The sequence below is a fragment of the Schistocerca gregaria genome, chromosome 1 (assembly GCF_023897955.1).
Source record: "Schistocerca gregaria isolate iqSchGreg1 chromosome 1, iqSchGreg1.2, whole genome shotgun sequence".
Taxonomy (NCBI): Eukaryota; Metazoa; Arthropoda; class Insecta; order Orthoptera; family Acrididae; genus Schistocerca; species Schistocerca gregaria.
The window spans coordinates 381594660-381614548 of record NC_064920.1 but is presented as its reverse complement, the minus strand read 5'-3'; the positions used below and the strand labels follow the sequence as shown (position 1 = coordinate 381614548).

Below are 19889 nucleotides of genomic sequence, written 5' to 3'. Positions count from 1 at the left end.
TAGAGTTGTCAGAGAGCAGCGCGTTGTACAACAATAACGGGGACTTAATACTTATAGCTGGCAGGCGATCTGCTGCGAAAACAAACACTCGTATGAAAACCAGTATTGAAATTGACCAACAGAATAGATTTATCTGACGTTTCTCCTATCCAAAGTCGTCATCACCTTTCATACAAGCATTACAAATACACCTGTTCCGTCTTCACGAAGTTTATGTTCATCTTTTCCTTCATCGATCTGTGTCCTACTTTGATTTCAAGTTCAAGGTTTCCTTGGGGTGTGGTTCATCTCTCATTCACTGTTTACGTGTTTCGTCCCCTCTCTGCATTCAGTTATTTCCTCAGTAATGGCATTCAACTCATTTTGAACATCTTCATCCTTTATTAAATCTCTTCTTGTGCAAGCCCTATACTATTCCCAAGAATCTCATCTCTGTTGCTTCTGTTTGGCTTTCTTTTCATTTAGTCAGCCCTCTGCTCCATAGAGTAATGACGGTAATGCCATAATTTTTTTTTTACCTTCAGCCGACCGAGGTGGCCGAGTTGTTCTAGGCGCTACAGTCTGGTACCGCGCTACTGCTATGGTCGCAGGTTCGAATCCTGCCTCGGGCATGCATGTATCTGATGTCCTTAGGCTAGTTAGGTTTAGGTAGTTCTAAGTTCTAGGGGACTGATGGTCTCAGAAGTTAATTCCCATATTGCTCAGAGCCATTTGAACCATTTTTTTTTTTTTTTACTTTACCATGCAAAAATATATGTTGACGATGTCGTTAATGCTCGCTGGAATCGTTAATGAACACTGAGAATTAACTCGGTTTTGGTAAGGACAAAGAAGGCGATCTCCTGTAGCAGGAAGGCCTTCTTTGTTAAAATTATCATTATTTCTGTAGGCGAATCGTGTCAGTTATAGTAAAATGGAATGATCGGTATGCAAACCGAAATCAGGTTCACAGCGGCATGCAGACCACGCCATTATACAAGAGCGAGGCTTTCACGGCGGGAGTCCATTTCAGTGCAAGTCTTCCGGGTGCATGGGCGCGTAATATGTGATAAAACGGCTGACGTCTCGTCTACTATTGCAAGATACGTTTCAGAGGGATGAATTCACTGAACGGAACGTTGAACTACTGAAGGGCGTCTAGCTTTGTTAACTTTATAAGCTCATCTGACAGTGGAGTGGTTTATTACGCAGTTATCTGATCTGTAAATAAAGCATTTATGGCTCTTTACTGTTTGTAATACATAGCACAATAGAAAGTTTGTAAGGTAAACTTCGTAATAGCAAACCACCAGTTTAACAAGTCATGGTTGCGAAATACTGACAAGTAAACATGGGATCTAACAACTATGAACACTTCATCTTCGATATTGTGAAGCCGGCCGCTGTGGCCGAAGGTTCTAGGCGCTTCAGTCGGGAACCGCGTTGCTGATACGGTCGCAGGTTCGAATCCTGCCTCGGGCATGGAGTTGTGTGATGTCCTTAGGTTAGTTAGGTTTAAGTAGTTCTAAGTCTAGGGGACTGGTGACCTCCCATAGTGTTTAGAGCCATTTGATACTGTGAAACAATTCTCTTGTACTGTTAGTTCTTTGTTTTCGATATTTTCAGAGGTGGCAGTATGGACCAAAACAATAAAAAAATGTCTAGTAACCATGGGTTCTAAAGCGCATACCTTAAGAACTGAAGAGCCTTGTTCATCTTCGCTACTGTGAAACTTGTCTCTTGTATTGAACAAGTGTTCATAGTTGCTAAGATATGAATTTTAGAGCCCATAGTACCTCGGCAATTTTTTCTTGTTTTGAATCATACTACTTCTTCCACAAGATAGAAAGCAAAGATCTTGCAGTAGAAGATCTTCATTTCACAGTACCTAAGAAGAAAAAAATGCTCATAGATCTTAAGGTATGCATTTCAGAGTCCGCGTTTGCTAGACTTTTTTGCTTCGAATTATCGTTCCTGGCGTACCCATGAATAACGTTCATTCCTCTCCGGACTCTCAGTATACAGAAGAATAGAAAAACTGGTAGAAGCCAAGTCCAGCGAAGATCTATTTAGGTTCCGGCGAAATGCAGCAACACGAGAAGCAATACTTACCACACGACCTGTCATAGAAGGTAGAGTGTCGGACGGCAAACCTGCATTTACATAATTTGTTAATTAGGAGAAATATTTTCGCAATTATTATTGGAATGCATTGTTTGAAATTTAGAGGGCAGCAGGAATAAAATTCTGGAAGTGAAAAATTATCTTGAACCTGTACAAAAAACATAGTAATCATGAGAGTCGAAGGGCATAAAAGGCAAGCAGTAGTTGAGAAGGGAGTGAGACAGGGGTTGTAGCCTATGCCCGATGTCATTCAATCCGTGCTTTGAGCAAACTGTGAAGGGAAGAAGGAAGAGTTTGGAAAGGGAATTAAACTTCATGGAGAAGAAATAAAAAAAAATTATTGTCTGTTACTCAGTGAGTAAGGACAAACAACCTATCAGGGCAGTTAAACGGAATGAACAGTGTCTTGTAATTTGAAAAGATGAACATTGAAAAAAGTAAAGTAGTGATAAAGAAATGCAGTCAAATTAATTCAGGCGATGCCCAGAGAATTATGTTAGAAATTGAGACACTGAAGGAAGCAAATGAATTTTGCTATTTGAGCAACAAAATAAATGACGATGCCCGATGTTGAGCGCATTTAAACGTAGACTGGTAATAACAAAAAAGGCATTTTTGAATAAGAGAAATTTATTAAACTGATGTAAATGTAAGTGTTAGAAATTATTTTGTGAAGTTAGTGTGTCCTTATATTAAAGTGAAACGTGGATGAGGAACACGACAGACAGGAGGAGACTAAAATATTTTGAAATGCAAAAATAAAAAAGAATGCTGAAAACTTGATGGGCATTAGTGAGGCGGTACTGAAGCAAATTCGGGAGAAACGCAATTTATGCGACAACTTGATTAAAAGATGTGGTCGGTTGATAGGACACATTCTGAAGCATCAAGGAATTAGTTTGGTAATGGAGCAAAGAGTGGGTTAAAAATTGTACCGAGAGATCAAGTCTTGATTACAAAAAAATGGTTCAAATGGCTCTGAGCACTATGGGACTTAACATCTAAAGTCATCAGTCCCCTAGACTCAGAACTACTTAAACCTAACTAACTTAAGGACATCACACACATCCATGCCCGAGGCAGGATTCGGACCTGCGACCGTAGCAGCAACGCGGTTTCGGACTGAAGCGCCTAGAATGCTTGGTCACAGCGGCCGGCTCTTGATTGCAGTAAGTAAGTTAAAGTCGATGTAGGTAATAATAATAATTTCATGTGGCTTAGTGGCCTATTGCATGTCTTTGTATTGGACGTCACGGAAGTAGTTACATAGCGACAAAGAAATCTGCACGGCGTAGCCCAGCATGGAGAGCTGTATCAAACCAGTCTTCAGGCTGACGGCGATCACAACAACAACAGCAACCGCAACGAAGGATGTTATGAAACACGTCATATTTGTAGCAGCAGTTTAGTGAAGCAGCTAATTTGTGCAGTGCTGCAGGTAAAGCAGCCAAATGTGAGGTACTTACAAATGTAAGTGTCCGATACACGCACGCTTCCTGGTTGTTCATGTAATGGGTTTCAGGTCGTGCACTACAGTCGGATTTTATTCTTTGATTGCTACATTTGTTACTGAACTGTAACAATTAAATTTCAGCCGTGTATCTACGCTGCAAAATTATAATATCAATGACCGCGATTCTTAATGCGCTGGAGTCAAATGTGGGAGAATGCGGAAGCGTTTCCCTTTTTATTCCATCGTGACTGAGGTTTACAGCAAAACCACTTGTGTCGGTTGCTTCCAAATAACACTGATGTCGGAGAAACGTTAAACTGTAACTTTCCAACTCTTCCTTCCTATCAGCTGAGCCACAGAGCCAGAATTAATGCGATCTAAAATAGTCATAACGAAACAACGAGGGCGAGTATAATAAAGGAGTTGATTTATTTGAATACTATTCCTGACGATAAGATGAAACCGATCTTAAAAAGAACAGCTGTGCACAAGAGGCACAGACGAAAACTACACGTGCTGTAGGTCGCTGTTCGTTTTAAGACCTGATGGCAGCTGTAAAGCCGAGATTAGGCTATCTGTTTAAATACTTGTGACCAAGATCGTGACTTCTACTGTTCGTTTTCATTTCTTATTTGTTGCGATGAAATGAAAATACTTATCTAATGGTTCAGGAGGGGAGAAACATATCAACGATGAGTGTAGTGAAGGATATTAACATCGTACAAATCGATTGATTAGGATTATGTAAATGTTCAGTAGATGATTATCGACTTGAATCTTAACAAACAAACGACATTAAGTGGTTTGCAAGACGAAAAAGAGAAATGTTTAAGGAATCCTGGACGGAAAGAAATAAGACAGTTGTTTCAGTAACAATAAAAATAAAAATAAATGCCCTTTGTTTATCTTACACTGCGGTTGCAGATGCCAAAAGTAAATGAAGCCATCAGAAATCGCAATTCACTCCAGAGCAAGACAGCTGCTATGAAGAGGAAGTCGCTGCCGAGTAAGGGACCAATGGCTGCGCAGGCAGTGGGCTGTGCTGCTTGGCCTAATTACGCCTAACGATTGCACAGACACTTAAATTATGGAATAACATGATAATGATGGATATAATATCTTCAATAAAGAAAATTATGGCATTACCGTCATTACTGCATGGAAGAGAGAGTTGCCTAAATGAAAAGAAAACCAAACAGAAGCAGCAGAGAGAAATTATTGGGTAGAGTATAGGGCTAGACAAGAAGAGATTTAATAAAGACTGAAGATGTTCAAAATGAGATAAATGTGCATGTTCTTACTGAGGAAATAAATGAATTCAAGGAGGGGACGAAACTCGTATATATTCAATAAAAAATGAACTGTACATGTAAATAACTTATAACTCGTATATATTCAATAAAAAATGAACTGTACATGTAAATAACTTATGGAATTATATGTACATGATCACTATTACATTGACTTATTTTGGTGATAAGACTACAGCGTAGAGAGGTCGTATCTATGGTGCAAAACGTGCCCAGAGTATCAATATACTCTTTCTCGCCTAGCAGGGATCATGTTTTCGTTACATTATTGGAAGCGATGAAAAAAATTACTCGTTCGTCGCGCAACTAAGCCTTCAGATGAGCAGAAATCTATCTGCATTTGAACAATAACGCATGGTAACAGAGTAGAGCTCGACTTATTGGAAGAATTAGGTGAGGAGTCACTCCATCATTTCAGTTTGATGTATTATAAGGCTCTCGGAATAAGCAATTCAAGGAATGCTGGCTTACTTGAAAAGTTAAGTTAACGCTTTAGAAACCGAACGCACTTTTCTAGAACAAGAAACGGATAATTACTCCAAACCATTCTACGTTTTCCTTTACCCAAAACCAAGAATGTTTTGTCTGTCTTTGAAAATGTGACATTGAAAACGAAATGTTGCAGGCGTGAGTCTAAAAACAGTATTAAATGCTCGAGATTTTCCCCCTTCATTCTTGGAAAGATATTATGATTTCAGCGAGAACTAAGAGAGACTCAAAGTGGTACAACGAACATTTAATGCAGTTGACGTGAGCATTACTGGAACGAATAATAGTGAAAATACTACGCAGGATGAATTTTCGGCAGTAATACGTTCAGTAGAGTGGTGCTTTTATACAGAACATAAATGGAAAAATGTAAGTTCTGGTCTTGTGACAGGAGAGTCAACGATGATCTGAGTGGTTGATCTTGCATGCGCCAGTGAAACATGGAAAGCTCAAAAGAAATGGACACTAGCTGCTAACAGTCATAAATTTGAATTTTTTTAGGTTTTAGTCTTCTATTCTCGTCAGAACTTCAGTATTTCTCTTATTGTTGATGGTAAGTGTGGGTTTGGAAAGCGTTCCACATGCGTTGCTAAACAGTCGATCGCGTCGCGAAAAAATACAGTAAAGATTTCAGTCTGTTTCAGCTTTTATACTGCGAAGTTCATTTGTCGATGAAAGTAGAAGAAGTTATATGCAATAAAAACGCGAATTAATATTGAAACCTTTAAACGGGGTGAAAGAATTTACAAGACTTACTGATTTTTATCTCGGATATCCTCATTCAAAGGGATTCGTGAAAATGATTGTAATGACGGCCTCAGTGAAGACAGAGTTAGTAGATTATTCTTATCGAACGTTGTAACAATGTAACTATTATAATGGAATTAATGGATTGGATCGTAAGCTTCGATATTCAAAAAGCAAATAAAACATAGACGTGCAAAGCGGAAACGTCCACTTCCATTAGTGTAATTTAGTACCAATTAACAAGCTTCCGTGAGTTGTACCAGCTGATTTTTGCGATACTACTGTGCAAACATGTAGTCTAAACAGTAATGTACGTCTCGACGACGAAAGTCACCTAAAGAACGCGGAAGATTTGTCTACATCGTCCGATAGCTTTATCTCGAAACGTCAGGATACGAGCAAATAAGCTACATGTGTACTTTACTTTCGCGTCTCTGCTCGTGATAAATAAGAACGAAGATCTTAGAACACAATAGCGTGCTAATCGTTCTGTTGTCGCCTTCGCGAGTGTCGACGTTGATGAGAGCACTGCTGATCGCCGTTGTCTTTTCTTACTTAATTAAAATCTCTTCAGATACGTTTCTGGATTATATTTTTGTGCAATTATGAAACTTTCTGGCGATTGCGTCTTAAATTGTCAGTTTTATCTTTCTTCGACAGGAGACAGTTGATATAATTGGGTCGAACGCCCATCCTAGAATACTGTTCAACAGTTCATTGAAAACACGCGTGCTATCCATCCAAGAATATTGTTCTAGTGCGTGGAACCGCTACGAAATAGGACTGTCACTGGATACTGAACTTATACGAAGAAAGGCAATATGAATGCTCACAGGTTCGTTTGACACAGGGAAGAGCGTCATGCAGATGCTGGAAAAACTGTGCCGGCAGACGCTTTGAAGACGGACACAGATTATCCCGTGAAAGCCTACTTACAAACACTCGAGAACTAGCTGTAAGTAAGGAACGTAGAAATGTACTCTACCCTCTACACATCGCTGCTGGAAGGATCGCGAAATCAAGGATAGACTAAGTACAGCGTCCGCAGTGACATTTAAGCATTCTTGTAGCTCTCCATACGTGAATTGGACGGGAAGAAGCCTTCATATGTACCCTCTGCCGTGCACTTCACATTGGTTTGCAGAGTACAGATGTAGTAATTTTCCGCGATACTGGTCAATTCAATATCAAATTACTCCAGACTTGCCGTGAAAAATTCTCAGAGTCCATCTCAGTAAAAGAACTGTTATAAGATACTTTGTTGAGCTATCAACATGTTACTTCCCGAATTGTTGACGTTGCGGAAATCTTTATATCAAAATATCTACTGCTTGACATCTCCAATACAACTTTCGTGCCTGCCTGTTCTCGTCATTAAAAAGAAAACAGCCAGAAAGTACTAACGGAATCTCTTAGTGTAGCATTTATAAATGTATAAAAAAGTGTCGTCTATTCTATTGTTACGTTATTCTGTTTAGAATCAAAAGAGGCAAGAAACTAAAAGAAAAAGCCAAACCGTCTGCGAAGCTACCAACGTAATAAACGAGATTGACTGCCGCTCAACGCGTGCGTACCGGCCACATCGTCGACGCTTGGGCCTCTTCAGATGTCCTGTCATTTCGTGTTTCAGTAATAATTTTGCAAGCAAAGATGCAGTACCATAGATCTCTTTAGTATTATCTGGGCGTGAAACGTGCAATCGGAAGAATTTGACCGAGAAAGTGCCTAAATTCGTAAAGGTGTTTTGTTTATTTATTATTCTTTTTAAAGAACCGATTTGTCAAGCTTGTGCTCAGTGACTCCCCGGTAGGATCTAGTAATTCAACAGTTTGTTCTACGTCCTAGGTACTGCAATTGTTTTCTTGAGATCACCTTAGTTTCAGGGAACGAAATTCCTAATTTTATTATTACAATATAAATATTTTTTGTTTTGTTTTCGTTCTGGCCTCATCGCTTGGCACATTCTAACGCTGTCCGTACGAAAGCGAGGAGCTTTAGTTGACAACTCGAAGATAACTGACTGCTAAGCAGAAAAACCCAGAACTCCGCGCGCTTCTTCTGTCGCAGGCTTATGTGGCCGATTACTCGTATGATCATTATTTTAGTGCTAAGTTATTTACGGCTTTGGCACGTCAGGCAGTAAAGAGGAATAGAAAATGATGATTATGCAGGAAGCACCGGACCATGGCTGCCGCAACGTGATTTCCTCAATACTACAATGGAGCACGATCATATGTGTGGAGGTGGACGTATTTACCACTTCTTTTAACGCCCTGATAATGCATTGAGTAGCATGGTTTACTTTTCCTTTTACGTTAAAAATCATTATTGATAAATAAGTACAAATCAACAAGCGGTAATTTCTGTAATTTGTTTGACACTCCGGCAAATTGGCAGGAAAGTTGTGACAGGTATCGTAGAATGAGAAGACAGGAATGATTTCGTTTCTTGTTGTTACAGCAGCTACGAAGAAAGCGTCTTACCAACAGTACTTTCGGTGTAATGTAATGCAGTTCTGAGAGTTCTGTCTGAAGAACTAGGTAAACGTTCAGTGTGTGTAGACCTTTAGCTGCTGTACCGCGTGTGTGTCTATGATTTCATTTTTTTTCTTTTTTTTCAGAAGAACTGGCAGCGGTGGCGGTGTAAGCGCCACTATACTCAAATCATCACACTTTCGTAAATAAAAGCGCAACCCGTGAAGGGCAAGTTAATTTCGGCGTGTTGAGGTGAGGGACAGGTGAACCCAAATAAACGTGACGAATTACAAACCTAGTAACCGATGAATGAGGCCCTAAACATACAGCTTTTATACTCCCTGTAGTTCTCTGAATGTACAGTAGGTTGCACCAAAGAGCCATGAAAGTCGATTCTGTGGGAAGTAACGTGGGGTTTAAAGATCCAACATTTAATTCTGAAAAACGGTAAGCTGTCTACCATGACCAACTTGCACTATTCGCTAACTCCTGCAACCGGCGAGTAGCCCATATAATACAATGGTCCGTACAAGTATTCGTCTCCAGGTGTACACTGATCGAGTGTGTATTCCACGAATTATTCATTCATGCAAACACACACTTACAACAGTCATACACTATTGCCGACCGCGGTGGTCTCGCGGTTCTAGGCGCGCAGTCCGGAACCGTGCGACTGCTACGGTCGCAGGTTCGAATCCTGCCTCGGGCATGGATGTGTGTGATGTCCTTAGGTTAGTTAGGTTTAAGTAGTTCTAAGTTCTAGGGGACTAATGACCACAGCAGTTGAGTCCCATAGTGCTCAGAGCCATTTGAACCATTTGAACCATACACTATTTCCAGACAATGTTAGATTTTCTAATGTAACAACTCTGGTTCCGATCAACTCATGCGAGAATGGTTTTCTGCTTTAATCAGCTGATTTTTTCAACGCATTCCAGATCGAGACTTTCATTCACCGTATCCCAGTTTGCTGCATCTTGACTACAAGGAGAAGCCAACAATTACGTCAGATATTGCTTCATTCTGAAAAAGTGCATGTGAGAAATGGATGCACACGCGGTTCGGTCGGCAGTAAGTACGAGATAACGCTAAAATAAGAATTAAAGCAGCATATCATATTGCAAACTGACCGATACAAACGCACAAGTTGTCCGTGGAAAATAAAGGCACCCAAAATCTTGGGCACATCCAGGGTTTGAAAGACAGCAACGCGCCATTACGTCGATGGCCGTTGGGTTTCTAACGGTAATAAAGAACAACAGGCTTAGTTTTTACAGTCGTACCTTAACAATTTTTTTTTCATTTTGTGGCCATAGTGTCCCTAGTTGCTTTGTAATTCTTGAGGGTATTTTTATTCTGTAATTTTTGTAGTTGCAATTACAGAACAAAAATATCCGCAAGAAAAATAACAAAATTATATACATAGTAAGATTAGGGGAAGTACGAGTATTTGGAGTGGGTCATTCCTAACGGAGGAGAAGTTGCGCCTGTTGTTATGCCTCAGACAAGCTGTTGATTTTCTTTAGAATTATATGGAGATTTCAGTGCACCCAGAGGCCGGGAAGTTGGAAAGATCGACGAATTACCAGCAGCTGCTTTGAAAATTTCCCTCGGGTCATCTTAGATGATCGTCTTGAACACCGCCTCGCGTATTACCATCTGAGGAGAAACATAATATGTAATCGACCATTTTCTAGACAGCGCACTAGCATATTACTGGCTACACAGGCTTTTACCATGTATTTTGTTTAGTGACTGGGCGGGGATTTGCTGTGCATTATTTTAGTACACAGTTTAAACTCCTACGAGGAGCGCCCTCACTGGACAGTGGCAGTCCACGTAGTTTCAGCGTCAGTATCATAGGAAGAAATTTAGTTTCGATAGTTATAGACAACGTAAATTCAGAAACATTAAAGAAAGACCTGTGACGTCTGAAGCACTAGGACTGGATTTTACAGTTGTTTGTTAATAGAATTAAAGAAATATATGTATAGTAAGATTACGCTAAGCACGAGTCACAAATGCTCACTATAACATATCTGGAGTAGTCATTCGTAACGGAAGAGTAAATGCGCTTGTTTTTATGTCTCTGTCAAGCTGTTGAGCAGCTTCGCAGACGGTGCCTTTTATTTTCTTGTCTCTTTTGACCCCAAACATAATAACGTAACAACACAATAGATCGAACTTTGTTACTTAACTATGGATACTATGGTAAGAGATTTCGTTAATACTTTCTGGCTGTTTTCTTTGTTTAATGACGAGAAAAGGCGGACACAAAAGTTGATTGCCAACTGTCTGTTTGTAAAAGCTGAAGAATAATTGAATCTGTGAACAGTTTGATTAAAGAATCAGCATCAGAACCAGTGATATTACACCAGCGACTTCAAAACTTGTGCTCTTACAGGTAGCAACCTTCTCAGACCTTGCAACTAAAAGCATACGTTCACTGGGAACAAATAACGTCGGTATAAGAACAAAAATGTGTGATAATCTCGTGGGGAATTCTCCTGGAACCTTCTCATGCTTACGATGCATGTTCTATAAAAGTGGTGTTGGTGCCATTGCATTCGTGCAGATATTTGTTGATCACTGATGAAGGGAAACGCTTACAAGGATGTAATTTACCGTTTCTTGGTTTGCGCTCCGGATCAGCGTGGGAATGGATGGAAAAGGTATCTGAACAACAGAAATTTTTGCTTAGCATCAGGCCGATGAAATGGTGCTGCCATTGGTGAGTGGGCAAACGTAGTTCCATTAATGGTGACTGATGACTGCGAATGTCAAGTTCAATATTGGTTCCAACTTTTTACTATTGTTGCAACGAACGAGTAGGTAATGTAGACGCAGAGAGAAGATAGTGTGCTTAAGAAATCTTTAACCGCTTCCTGATATAACAGCTTTATTTATAAGGTAATGAGTAGTCACGGCAGTTAAGTTCTATCATTACTTAATGACTGATAATTTCAATTGTCCTTAATTAGACTGATGGAAAATTGATATATCCGCAGCTCGTCTGATTTCAGAGGTATTGAAGAGATTACTCTCAAGCAGCTGGAAATGTTCGGATCATCTGGCAACTAAGCGGATCAACTTGCACGCTGAAGATTGACAGGTTCTTCGTTCGACTGTATACATATTTCAAAAGCTTGAGAGCATCAGTCCCAATAAGAAAAGCATCTCACTATCGGAAACACTATTATTGACCAAAAACCGAAAAACTGTGGTACGACTTACGGAATCAAAAGAAAGTGATGACATTCGATTCGTCTCCAAGCTGGTTACGGCAGACATTACGACGTACAGAATTTTGTCGGAGATGAGATGAGGGTGGAGGGGACATTTTCCTGCCAACAGACTGTGTCTATTGTTCCAGGCTAAGCCTCAAACCTTGTTAAATTTTATATCTCTCCGCCGGTCTCATGGACTGAACGAATGACACGAGTCTTTGGAATTCTTGAAGACTCCTTTGTGACTTTGGACTGGAGCGTGCTGTTACGCTCTCTATCAGCCCTGTTTTGTATCTGTCCACAACAACACCAAAACAAAACCGAAGTGTAGCAGCATTTTCCGCGAAAGAAACAAGTCTTATGCCCAAAACAGATGAAACGGCCTGTCAAACAAGAAAGTATTGAACAAAAATCGGACGTATCTTTTTCGTAGAAGTCGCCTTGTTTTCGCTAGAACTGGGGAAACTACGGGAAATTAAATCGAAATATTTATGCGAGATATCTGAATGTCTGCCCTCCGGAATTCTGGTCTTGTGTACTAAGCACTGCGCCAGTCGCAAGCACACAGACGTCTGGCAAAGAGCAGGACTCAAAACATCTGAGAGCTTACCCGATAAGCTTCGCTTTTGCCTTGAAGACTCATTAGCGAATGCGCATAACACCCACTAAAGAGAGATCGTCACCTTCCGATATACTTCGCTGTCAATCGTAAAAAGTAGGCTTATACCTATGTTGGATCTGCTTCAGAGTCTTTATTGGTTACCATCCCGTTGTTTCTTACGTTACGGGCAGTTTTTGGCTGCGTAGTCGGAACTGGAGGCTTAAGTAAGTCTGCGGTGGCCACGTGTCTACCGCGATATAACCGTTAGTTGACTCATCTTTCTGTAGCATCATCAGCAAGAGGTGAGCGATATCTGAACGCTTTCCTAGCGCGCGAAAGATCAGCGTTGTCTACAGTGTGTAACGGTTTTATTTACCTGCAATATTCTGATAAGGACTCGGATGACACAGCCAGTGTGTTACGGCGAGGTTGCGTGCACAGCTGAAATTGCTTGTTTTGTTTATTACCACACGGTGGAGTGCGTGATATACAAAGGTATCTGCTTATTTGGACAGCAATACGTGGAGGCATCACATTACGATCTATTTGTCGTTTGCAAGAACATACCGGTATGTACGATTTTCCGTGTTTCTACTACGACAATCGCTTGTCTTCCGTCCTACTTAGTGCCGCGAAATAACAAACAACGTCAGTCAATATGGACAATGCTCTGCCGGTTTAATGTTTACCCTTCAACGAAGTCAAGAAGGTGGAACAGTATTCTTGTACGAAAGCATGAGCTATGAGCCACACTGGTAACTATTTCGCATCTTTGTTGCGAAGTTCCACTGGAACACATAATTTTTTACTTCTGTGTCCATGTAGCACCTTTCTTTTCTTTTTTTCTTTAACTGGGATGAGTATTGCTATACTTTAGGATTTATTTGTCGGCAATTTGTGTAAGCTATTTGACAATGTTAAAAACGTTGTCCTGTATAGAAAACTTTTCAGTCAGTAGCAGTTAGTTTCTTTCACGAAGTAAGAACAAGATGCGAGAGTTGGGATACTCTAACGACAGAGGTTGCGTAGAAAAATTGGCTCTTGCTTTGCTTCTCGTCAATTACCATTTCGTATACAAGTATTCAGTTACCGATATTTTGTTGACAGTCGCAGAAGTCGCTGTGATACCTAAGAGTTGTTTCAGGCTGTACAGTCGATAGCTGCATGCAGTATATAGAAATTTTTATGCCACTGGCGATACCCGAAATTACCGGCTATTTGTAGTACGGCACAGAAATAATCAGTTAATTCAAAATTGACATTACTGGCCCGTTGCAGGTATGGTACTGCGTTAAGCACATTCTGTAAGTTTGAAAAAACATCAATTGAGAAATTTTGTGAAATATTAACTTAAAACAGATATGGTCCTTAGAAACCGTGAAAAAATGGAGTGCGTAAGATAGGAACCGTACCTCTTTTCGTCGATAGCACTGCAGAATAGGCGACATAATTGGCACCGTGCGGGAAATCACTTTACAGCTGCCACGAGAACGTACATTTCGAAGCAGTCGTCGGTGAGTGCAGAAAAGTAAAGTAGTATCGATCAGCAGGCGCCGTCAGTGCCCCGTGACACGAGCGCACACGGTCACTAAAGGGGTCGCGTGCGCATTCGTCGGTAAGCACATCGCCGCCAAATAACATGCGTCGCGGCAGTAGTTATCAAACTTTTTGCCGCCGCCAAAATGAGCACCAAAACACACTTTTTCCGAGCAGAAGTAAAAATGACTGCCGGGAGCGGTCACCGTCCGTCTACCTAATTCGCGGCGCGCCCGCGGTGCGGCGCCAGCGCGGGTGGGCGCGGCCTCGGCAGTCCCCGCCCGCGGCGCGCTCGCCGCCCGTCGCCCCGGCAACCGCCGCTCGGCCGCTCGCTATTGGCCGAGTAGCGCGCCGTGGGAGGGATCGCCCCGGTAGTGGGGGAAATCGGGGGAATCGCCCCCTCCACCGATCCCTCGGTGTCCATTCGCTATTTCATGTTCCCAAACTTTAGAAGGCACTTCAGTTTGATCATCGAAAGCTAAATAGTGCGTCCCCCTCTCTTGGCCAAACAAGAACGCGCGCGGAGTCCGGTGCGCGAGAGAGGAGTCGGCTGGCCCCCCACGTGATCCGACGGACGCACACACGCGAACGCGCCGTGTACACACGGGCACGCGCTCACGCACACACGCGGACGGTCGCGCACGCAGACGCAGGTGGCCGTCGGCGTCGTTACGGAGGTCGGACGAATGTTTGTTTTTCAATCAGTGTAACTCTTTAGCGTCGCTGCGAGCCGGCAAACAGAGGCGGCGCGGCGCAGTGGAACCTGTTGCGTGCGGCCGTGCGCCGATGCAGCGGAGGCTCCGGCAGCGGCAGCGAGAACAGAGACGGGCGTCGGCGCAGTGAGCGGCGGGCAGCGCCAGCGGCAGCGGAAGCGGCAGCGCCGGGCATGAGTGCGTAGCGCCAGCGCGCGCCCGACCTCCAGCTAGCCATGTTAGCGCAGAAGCTGTATTCGTCGGATCCGGTGTCCGTCGGGGGCGGCGGCGGCGGAGTCGCCGTGTCTGCCGGAGGCGGCGCCGGGGCCGGCACCGGAGGCGGCGTCGTCATGAGCAGCGGCGGCCAGGCGCCGTCCATGAGCCCCATGCCGCCCGCGTACAGCGTCAACCCGGTGGGCTGCCTCTCCATGAGCTCCATGAACTCGCCGCAGGGCTTCGGCTCCAACGTGCTGAGCGGCGCGTCCAGCATGACATCGATGGCGACCATGAACGGCAGCTGCATGTCGCCCGCGTCAGCTATGGGCTACGGCGCCATCGGCTCGCCCATGGGCAACGCGAACGGCGTCAGCTCGTGCATGGGCGGCATGTCGGCGCTGAACGGCTACACGGGCGCGCTGGCGCCGGTGGGCGGCGGGCCCGGCGGCGGCGTGGGGTCGGCGCGGATGGCGGGCGGCGCCGGGGCGGCCGACCTGGGCGTCGTGGGCGGCGGGCTGGGCGGCGGCGACGCGGGCTCCCCCGGCGCCCTGCAGCGCGCGCGCGGCGACAAGCCCTACCGCCGCTCCTACACGCACGCCAAGCCGCCCTACTCGTACATCTCGCTCATCACCATGGCCATCCAGAACGCGCCCAGCAAGATGCTCACTCTCTCCGAGATCTACCAGTTCATCATGGACCTGTTCCCGTTCTACCGGCAGAACCAGCAGCGCTGGCAGAACTCGATCCGCCACTCGCTCTCCTTCAACGACTGTTTCGTCAAGGTGCCGCGCACGCCCGACAAGCCGGGAAAGGGTAGCTTCTGGACGCTGCACCCGGATTCGGGCAACATGTTCGAGAACGGGTGCTACCTGCGGCGCCAGAAGCGCTTCAAAGACGACAAGAAGGAGGCGCTGCGGCAGTCGCACAAGCAGCAGCAGCAACAGCAGCAGCAGCAACAGCAGCCGCCGCCGCAGCAGCAGCAACAGCAGCAGCAGCAGCAGTCGCCGGGCGGCGTCGAGGGCAAGAAGTCGCCGTCGCAGGAGCACCACGGCCAGCACCACGGCCACCACGCGCACAAGGCGCTGCCCGACAAGGAGGCGACGGGAGCGCTGGGCGCCATGCTGGGCCTGCACGCCGTGCCCAAGGTGGAGGCGGCGGCCGACCCCATGGGCGGGCTCCTGCAGCACGGCGCCGGCGGCGACCTGTGCCTGCAGCAGGCGGCGCTGCACCAGCAGCACCAGGCGCCGCACCAGCAGCAGCACCACCAGCACCACCAGCAGCAGCAGGAGGAGCTGGCCGCCATGATGGGCCGCTGCCACCCCGCCGAGCTGCTGCACCACCAGCCGCACCACCAGGGCCTGCTGCAGCACCACCACCACCATCACCACCACCACCTCAAGCAGGAGCCGTACGCGGCCGCGTCGCACCCCTTCTCCATCACGCGCCTGCTGCCCGACAAGGACAGCTCCAAGGTGTACGACATGGCGGCGCAGTACGGCTACGGGCCGCTCAGCCCGGTCCACTCGGCGAGCGACGCCGCGGCCGCCGCCGCCGCAGCCGCCGCCTACTACCAGAGCCCGCTGTACCACGCGGCCGCCGCCTCCGCGCCGCCGCCCACCGCCACCTCCTTGTGACAGTACCCGCTGGCCTAGGCGACCCGCCCGTAAGTACGCGCCGCCCCGGGCCTCGCCGCGCTCTACGCGCCCGCGTCCTCGCCCCCTCCCGCGCCCAGCTGTGACAGTCTCTCCCGATACTCCACGAGTGACAATATTACCTAGGAGGAAAGGTACTGGAAGTGAAACTGTGAGGTCGGGTCGCGATTCGTTCTCAGATAGCTCGGTCGGAAGAACACTTGCCAGCGACAGACAAATTTCTGGGTTCGAGTCCCGGCTCGGCACACGGTTTCGATCTGCTAGGAAATTCCATTCGCTAGACGTATAACTCTCAAAATCGTTGATCTGTATCCTCTTAGCGACAAATTACGGCCACCATTCAATTCCATCTAGCTCTTCCGAGGCGAATTTCGGCTGTATTGCATTCCTGTCGTCAGGTGGATGAAATTCGCTCGTACCAACAGGTCCTTATAACCAGTCTCTTTTGCTTTCACCTTTCCCACGACGCCTTTCGATTTATTGCATTGGTATCATTAGGAGGACGAAATTACCTCCCCCGGCCCGCACCTGCCGTGCTTAATGTCGCCATTCTCTTTGGGAACAAATGAAGTGCCTTTCGTTTTCGTAGCAATCTGATAATAGGCTAGAGATCCAACTTTACCACTTATTCTTTTCTGCGCTCAACCAACGAAATACCAGTCCCATCCATTTTGCCGTTCCATCACGTGTTTCCGTGTACTGGATTCTCGTCATTCACGAAACGAAATTTCCTTTACTACATGCAAATTATCTATGTTATTCGATCCACCTGACGATAGATGTGTAATACCCGAAAAGAAGTCGAGGAACTGTAACAAGACAGTGGTTGTTTAGAAATGTATTATTATTACAATAATAGCCCAAAAAAACGCCATTACAGTCAGTGTTAAAACTGTGTGTGTTGCATGATATTACGTACAATGACTCGGACGCGATTTTCTTTCCAGTATCAGATTTCGAAGCATTCCCAAGTGGTAATGATCGAAAGGAGTTACGAAAAAAATCAGTTCGTTTGAAGAAAGCGTATGTGTAGTCGTAAAACGAAGTAGTTGTGTTGGAGACTGTCTTCTTGAACCAGCTTCGTGCCTTTTGGATAAAACTTTAATTATTGAGGTCCGCTTATACAACAAACAGTCATTTGTTGATTTCTGTTACGCCCCGGATTCATCTCGACGCAGTTACGTCGTCCTCTTCATTTATTGATTTTTCATTACGGCGTAATGTTACGTCATTACGTGAAGAGCGCCCTCCGGGTATGACGTAGTTGCGGTGAGGTGGCTCCAGGCGAATGCCAGGATGATTCCTATGCAAAGCTAAAGACAGGTTACTCCCCCTCTTAGTCTTCATTGACATCGGTTTCAAGGAGACGTTAAACTCTAGCTTTCCATTTTTCTCTTCGTCGAAATATTTCACGGGCAAAGCAAAAATCAACAATAATTCTGCACTTGCAAACCTTGACAAGTAAGCTGTCCGGAAAATTACGCAAGTGTGCGGATTACTTGTCTGTAGTGTTAATGACAGATTGAATATCTAGTACGTTCCTGCCTTAATTACTCAGAATGATGTAATTTCTTTTGGTATTGTTGTGAATCGGGAGACACTTTCACATTAAGCTCGGCAACTTCCGCGTCAGTTCCGAACTGTGTGGTCAGCAACTTATGTTTTCCACTAAACTATCCCCTCGTCCCTAGCGTCCAGTGATATTTTCTTATCAGCATTGGAATAGCAGAATGCCGAGTCTTGTAAAATCTCACGCTTTCTGCGGAGACCTCATCCTCCAAAACCCGCGCGAGGACGCGCCTTGCACTTTTTTTTTTTTTTTTTTTTTTGCCGTCTAGAGCGCGGCCCGGGGTGTCTTGCGAGCCCGCCAGCCAGCAAAGACGTCTTCTGTGATAAACACTCCGCTCTTGGACGGGCGAATCTCTGTCCAGGCCATCAGTGCAATTCAGTTTTTAAGGGACCGCAGCGAAAACAGAGTGTATATATGTATATGTATATTACCGACCGCACGTGCAACTTGAACCTACCAATGTGACTGTGTGTGTTTGTGCAAGAAGAAAAGTATATACAAAATACTAAGTGTAAATAATCTCGGTTGCGAACACTTGACTGTCACTCTCCCGAGAGAATGTGTCACGGTTTTAATTTTTATACGCTGGCGTGTTTATATTGTAAAGTGTACGGTTTCTTTTTTCTCTGTCTGTTGTTTTTGTACTCTTGGAGGACTGTGGACAGTGCTGAGCCTTTTTCCTACGGTAGGCCTTCTCACGTTCGCTCGTGCGTGCGCAGCTGCCCCGGCTCCGTACGCAGTTGCCACGCAACACAGTTCTTGGCAACTAGCAAACAATGTTTCATAGGACAAAGGGTAGCTGTGCGCTCACACAATCTCACTCTCTCTCTCTTTACTGTATCTCTTCTCTCTTCTATATACGTCTGAAGTTTGCATAATCTCTTTATTCGGAAGGAATCGCTTCTCTCGAGATCTGATTTTTGTATAGCGTCTCTCACAATTTGAACGAGCTTCTACGCACTCCACGTTTCTCGGTGCGTCACGTAATGTGTACATGTGTGTGTGTTTGTATTGTATGTGTGACCAGTCTTATTAGTTCCTCGTTCTGTAGTCATTAATTGTCTCAGTGTGATAATCTCTCACGATACAGAAGAACAGTGAAAGGGAATCTCTTGTTAACGCAATAAAAAATCTCATTGTACACCTAGACGTAACGTTACGGAAAGCGCCGTCTGAGAAGGCCTACCCATCTGTTAGACAGCTACACCACTGTATGTGTACATTCTTTTGTTTCCACAGATTTTTATGTTTTCGTTTTATCTTTGTAAAATAGCATGTAATCTGGACGTAAGAAACTTTTAACAATTATCAACATAGGGCGCAAGCCTCATGTTTTGCTGTACAAACATTATTGTTTTGTTGTTATCATCACTTTTAGCAATATATTCGTTCCTTGAACAATTAGATCTTGCGTAGTCTACAGTTATTTACAACCCCTCTCTATTGCTCCTCATACTACATCTATCTAGGACCTTTGTTTCGAGTAGAAGCACGCAGGTATACAGCAAGGAACGTGTGAAGTGTCTAGCTGGTCCTAACTGAATACCGGTAAAGCACGAGGTATTTTAATCTGTTTTCCCCTGCAGTAATGTTCTTCGAATTATTTTCAGTGATAGCCACGACCAGTGTTGTCCAAAGCTAACTTGGTGTATAGGGATGTAATTCTCATAATGTCTAAATGGAGTAAAAGATACGTTAGTGACGAAAGTAGATGTTCTTCAAGATAGGATTACCTGTATAAATGTGGATTTGTAAACATGAAAGCAGTCATTGTTGATACCGTGGGGAGATGCAGCCATGTTTCTCAAATATTTGTCTT

At 44.6% G+C, this 19889-nt stretch overlaps 1 protein-coding gene across 1 annotated transcript; it reads left to right on the top strand.

The window, feature by feature from the left end:
- The first annotated feature begins 13820 nt into the window (after positions 1 to 13820).
- Positions 13821 to 19474, top strand: LOC126348146 (protein fork head-like). Its single transcript, XM_050002330.1, has one exon. The coding sequence runs from the start codon at positions 14869 to 14871 to the stop codon at positions 16480 to 16482; it is 1614 nt and encodes a 537-aa protein (XP_049858287.1). The 5' UTR covers positions 13821 to 14868; the 3' UTR covers positions 16483 to 19474.
- Positions 19475 to 19889: the final 415 nt, after the last annotated feature.

What these genes read in the sequence shown, in the direction of transcription:
- LOC126348146 (XM_050002330.1), top strand. Translation starts at nt 14,869, where the DNA reads ATGTTAGCGCAGAAGCTGTATTCGTCGGATCCGGTGTCCGTCGGGGGC.